Source organism: Ambystoma mexicanum, chromosome 2q (genome assembly GCF_040938575.1).
Source record: "Ambystoma mexicanum isolate Mex_15411 chromosome 2q, UKY_AmexF1_1, whole genome shotgun sequence".
Lineage (NCBI taxonomy): Eukaryota > Metazoa > Chordata > Amphibia > Caudata > Ambystomatidae > Ambystoma > Ambystoma mexicanum.
In genome coordinates this window covers 1,344,698,037-1,344,704,036 of record NC_090924.1, presented here as the reverse complement: position 1 = coordinate 1,344,704,036, position 6,000 = coordinate 1,344,698,037, and the positions used below count along the sequence as shown (strand labels likewise).

The following is a 6,000-nucleotide window of genomic DNA, read 5'->3' as shown; positions in this document are numbered from 1 at the left end:
TGCACTGCAATCTCCCAAAAATATGGAAGTAAGGGGACTAAGCATTGGAGTAGTGACCTGATCCATGGTCTCCTTTCCTCAAGATGTTTCTTTCCCACAAACCAGACTAGTCTAATTCCTAATGGGGTGGATGGAAAAGGATTGATAGGCAAAGTCAGAGGGCAGAGCACAGTTGGATGCTGAACCCACACATGCTCTGACTTTGCATTCAAAATTAAGGGGTTTTGCAGCGCAAAAAGGGTCAGAGCCAGCCTAGTTGGACTGGCACACCAAAAGTCAGGGAATAGTAATTATTCTATAACCTATTCCTTTCATTAATGATTAAATAAACCAGAACATCCACGAAGCGATAAGAAAACCAAGAGATTAAGAATGTTTTTATATTTTATTTCAAAGTAAATATTTTCCAGATGTCTTTTGAAGGTCATTCAGCTTACTTTCACAATTCGTCCAACAAATTCCTCATTAGAAAGAAAAAAAAAAACTATTGAAATTCTTTCTTAAAAGCTACCAAAATTTTAATTTTAAAGTTCTAACCTCCTGATCGGTCTTGGTTGTAAAACAAACTGATGTTCTAACAGTTATGAGGGTTTGAAAAAGGCAGCCACATATTTCTGTCATTACATCAGCAACAAAAACAATACACAAAAGAATTTGTTTTTATTTTTCTCTACAGTCAACTTGTCGGAACTGGGTTTTAAAGAAACTAAATTATAGTCCCAAAATGACTGAAAGTGCCAGATGCTCGAATCGAATTACACTTAACTGGAGAACAGGTTGGACCTCTACGATCTGCAAAACATACTAAAAGAACAAAATGTTTCTGAAATTGGGACAAATGAAGAAATCCTTATGATTGAGAGGAGGACCAGTCACGTTGAACTACTGTTTGTTTACATGTTTTGCAACAAATCTAAGGTGCAAAAGATACATTTTTCTGGACTTCGATTTTCTTTGCAAACTTTGATGTATAAAAATAACGTGCAGTCTTGTGGAGTGAAACATCTTGAAAATGTCTTTCACTGTTGGAAAAATGAAAATTTCAAGTCTGTAGAATGTCGGTCAGCAGAATAACATCTTCACCCAAAAGCTTTTAATCTCCCCATTTAAATCTTAGTGCATTTCATTTGACAGTCAAATTCTTTATAAACAAAAATCATTTTTAATCATAGTAGCAACAAAGCAAGAGCCATCAAAATGATTGAGAAGTCTAAATAAAAGCATGGAAAGACCTCAGAAAAAAAGAAGAGCAACATTGCGGATGGAACATTTCATGAACTTACAGATGCAGGTCAAACATTTTGCCTTTAAAAGGCAACAGAATGGACTGCTGTGTTCATGTCAACATTTACCTTGTCTTAACATGTAAACATTTGGCTAAACAGTTACGGAGCTCGATCCTTCTTGATGCGAGTCTTTCGAAGTCATCTTGCTTTTCCAGAAGCTGGTGAGACATCTAGCATAGTGCTGGAAATGTCAGTGTGTGTGTGTTTTAATGGGACACGTAAATCCAATAAACTACATTACTGAATGTAGACTGGTAGAGTTGTAGACCTAAGCCTGTTTCACCTTAGAGCAACCCTTTTCTTATGATCGTCATTTTGCACAACTGTAGATTACTTCTACTAGTCTGGACCAAATTTACTAGCAGCAATTAAAACTTCCATGATCACACCACCACCACACATTCTATGAAGCCTAAAAAAAAATTATGCAAATAGGGGAAAAAGACAAGTGTTTGTATGTTTGTACTTGCAATGATTTGCATCTTAATTGTTTACATCCTCAACAGATTCAAGAATAAATTACCATCAGATATTTTACAAGTTCACATATATATTGCTGCTTGGGTGTCTCAAACAAAATACATAAAAACATTTTCTTTTCTGAGAAAAAGAATTGACAAGTATGCATGTGCCAATGACCAAATTAGAAGATTCTTTGGTGCAATCAGTTCGAATTGCAATCCGATTTGAAGGAGAATATGTACTACTAACAAAAATGATCCACTGCTCACCTTGAGAGCAGCTCTGTCTTGCTTCACATTACAAATCTAAAACAGCTGTTCTCAAAAAGCCATTATATTTTTTTTTTAATCAGACATTGCCTGAAAATTGTGTACAATAATCTGGACCATGATGGTTCTGTACCCTCATGATGTTGTGAAACAGGACTTGGTTATCTCCGCGATAACTGCCTTGTATTAGCAACCATAACAGTGCATTTATGCAGCCTTCCTGCTGGGCTTCTTGCCTTTCTTTACAGTCAATTTATTCTTTATGTAGCCACGCTTCCTTTTGGCAGTCTATAAAGAAAACAAATGTACAATTATTCACCAAATACTAAAGCTGAAACACACGCGTCATCTAAACAATGTTCGAGTGTGCATAGCAAACAGAACTCACAATCAACTAGTTGAAGAGCACAACACAGCATTCAAAAGTCCCAAATACATCACCTAGTACTAAAATGTACAGTTTATGCAGAAAGTCACAGGGCAACTGTTTCCACATACATCATGACTAAATGGATACAAAAGTAATTTTTCCATCGAGTTTTAGGAGTGGTGGTACAAAACTCAACATTTACCCCAGATGCTTTAATCAAACACTAGCTTAAATCCTTAAAGTACACATTTCTGAAGTGTGGACGGCCCACATCAATCTGAAATATATGTTGTATTATACAGCATCTACCACACTTAATGCAGTCTATAGAGACAGAAACATACAAAAGAACAAGTTACTTCTTACCTTGTAACGTTCTTTCGACGGGATGTTCCTCCGACGTATTCCTCATCTTAGATATCTCCTTCCAGCTCTGCTGGCCTCGGAAATTTTTTTCTCTAGAGGGCGCTGCGCGTCGACGTCCTCCGAGTCGATGTCCTTCGACAGCCGCCGTATCGACGTCATCCTGCCTATAAAGGCCGCGCGCAGCGTCCGTTGCTCAGTTCCGTTTTGTAGCCCACAATAATACTTTCAGGACTAACTAATCACCCTGAAGGAGCGTAAGCTGCAACAACAAGGGACGTAGAACTGCGGGGATGGATGGGAGGGTCGATGAGGAATACGTCGGAGGAACATCCCGTCGAAAGAACGTTACAAGGTAAGAAGTAACTTGTTCTTCGAAGGGATGGTGTCCTCCGACGTATTCCTCATCTTAGATAGGCTCCCATAGCAGTATTCTATTATCGGAGGAGGGAGTACTGACTTCACGCTGTCTTCTATTGATGAATAGAATGCAGTACAGCCCTTCCAAACCTAGTCTCTTGACTGGAGGAGGAATCCAGATTGTAAAAACGTGTAAAGGTATGGACAGACGACCATGTAGCGGCCGCACATATGTCTTTAACCGGCACGCCTCTTTTGAGGGCCGATGAAGCTGCAATACATCTGGTCAAGTGAGCCCTAAGGTTTTGAGGGGGCTCCTTCCCTGCCAGTTTATAACATTCCAGAATGGCTAGAATGATCCATCTGGAAATGGTCTGCTTAGTTATTGGTAACCCCAGCTTGTGACCTGTGTAACCTACAAACAGCTAGTCTGCCTGTCTTATCCTGGCCAGTCTACTAATGTAAAAACTTAAAGCCCTCCTAGGGTCTAGCCTGTGTAACCTCTCTTCCTCTTTCCCCGGGTGAGGAGGAGGATAGAAAGATGGTAGGGTAATCTTCTGAGTGATATGGAATTCAGAAACCACCTTTGGGAGGAAATTAGGCTTCACTTGCAGGACAACTTTGTCTTTGTGAAATATAGTATGAGGGGGTTTACAAGAAAGCTTGTAATTCGCTCACCCTTCTAGCAGATGTAAGTGCTATTAATAAAACAGTTTTAAGGGTAAGGAATCTTAACTAACAAGAATGGAGAGGTTCGTAAGGTGTACCCATCAGGAAAGTTAGTACTAAGTTTAAATCCCATAGGGGAACTTGGAATGGTCTTGGGGGATAAACATTGGTTAACCCCTTTAGAAACTGTATTACCAAGGGTAATTTGAAATAGGATGGTTCTTCCGCAGTACGCTTAAAGATGGATAGCGCTGCGAGATAGCCCTTAATGGTGCCAACTTGAAGGCCTGAATTTGCCAAATATAGTAGGAAGGACAAAACCATTGGTGTACCACATGAAAAAGGGTCGATATTCTGTTCTCTACACCAGCTGCAAAATCTGTTCCAACGGCAGCGGTATAAAGACTTTGTTGCTGGCCTCCTTGCCGAAAGCAACACCTCCATAACATCATCAGGGAGGTCCCAATCCTTGTACCTCAGCCTTTCAGAAGCCAAGCGTGAAGGTTGAGGGTTTTGATGTCTGGATGGTGAACCTGACCTCCCTTCTGTGAGAGTAGGTTCTCTCTGAGTGGAAGTCGAATTGGAGGGCAGATGGACAAGTCTAGAAGGTCCGGGTACCACGTTCTCCTGGCCCAATCCGGGGCAATTAGGATCATGGTTCGCCGGAATCTTCTCAACCTCCTGATCATTTGAGGAATGACAGGGACCGGTGGGAACGCGTACAGAAGCGGAAACTCCCAGTCCACTATGAACGCGTCTCCCAGAGCTCCTCTCGGGGGAAATTCCCTTGAGCAGAACAGGTCGCATTTCCTGTTTAGGCTGGTGGCGAACAGATCTACCTGAGGGGTTCTCCAAAGGGCGAAGATCTCTTGAAGGACTTCCTGAGCTAGCTCCCACTCGTGGGAGACTGTTCTGCCTGCTCAGAGCATCCGCTGTCAAGTTCTTCTCTCCGGCTAGGTGAACTGCCGATAGAGAGATTCCTTCTTGGATTGCCCAAAACCAGAGCTGCATCGCCTCCCTGCACAGGGGTAGTGATCCTACGCCTCCTCTTTTGTTGAGGTAATGCATGGCCACCGTATTGTCCGTCATTATCAGGACATTCTTGTTAGGGAGAATTCTCTGTTTAGGCTGAATTTCCTAACCTAGTGAGTCCCCCAGCAGCTTTGCTGGATTTTTGGGGTTTATTTTTTTCTCCTGCCAAGAGTGAGACTCTTTTTACCCTCACTCTTGGACATGACCTGAGAGCGTTTCTGTGACTTACTACGTGCTTATGGGCTAGGGGGTATGTTTTCCCCATAGGCTATCATTGGGTTTTGAATGTGTGTTGCACAGCACCCTCCGTGCAGTAACACAGGGGTGTGATAGTGACCCCCAAACATAGACTCCACACCCTGGGGCTGACTACTGTCTCCCTGGGTCTGTAAAGTCACCATTGACTTTACTAGTCTTAACTTAGGAACTTAACCAGTACAAACCATCTTACTGTGGAAGTACTGGTAGGGGCAATTAGATTGCCCCTGGGTCTGTTGCAGAGGGGGTACTGTCCCGTCCCCCCTCGCCGAGTTCTGGCTGGTGGCAGTGGATACCACGGAAATATTCCACCGGAATATTTCCCAATGGGATTTCCCATTGTTTTAAATGCACCACTTTTTGGTGCAATGTTAAAGATACCGCCGGTTTATTTATTTAATATAAATTCACCGGTTGGGATTTTTTGCCAGAACTCGCCGCCAAAATGGCGTCTAGGTTCACTTCAGTAACCCCGAACCCGAGTCGAGCCTTTGTTCCACTTTTGGCGGGCTTCTGCACAGAAGCCCTCCAAAGTGGTGCCATTCTGTCTGGGTACCACAGGGGGTGTGGGAGGGGGTTTAGGCACCCTGGACTGAGTTGCCTTGCCAAATCAAGTCGCACTCTGGTGTGATTGGCCCAAGTGGTGAGCCCCCCCGCTCACCACTTAGCATGTTTGAGTGACAGCTAGGCTGTATGAATGGGGGTTTGCTGCATAAAAGCAGGGTTTTTGGGACTGGTTCTTCAGAAGTCGCCACAGGACCTAAGAAGCCAAAGAGGGAGAAGCCGAACCGACCTGCCAAGACGACACCACCGGTGGAGCCCTGCAGAACCGTCTCACCACTTTTTCCGACGACAGAGGAGATCTCCCGCCGGAGAGTCTCCTTCCCTTAACTGGTGGGGACAACCAGTTGCTGCCTTCTTTTCGCCGTCC

At 43.2% G+C, this 6,000-nt stretch overlaps 1 protein-coding gene across 1 annotated transcript in view; it reads right to left on the bottom strand.

Annotated features, from left to right (window-relative positions):
* Window positions 1-366: 366 nt before the first annotated feature.
* STT3B (STT3 oligosaccharyltransferase complex catalytic subunit B) overlaps window positions 367-6,000 on the bottom strand; it is an 872,418-nt gene continuing 866,784 nt past the window's right edge. The window contains exon 16 of the mRNA XM_069648801.1: window positions 367-2,305. Coding sequence (XP_069504902.1) covers window positions 2,225-2,305 — 81 coding nt within the window. The 3' untranslated portion in view covers window positions 367-2,224. The remainder of the gene's footprint in view (window positions 2,306-6,000) is intronic.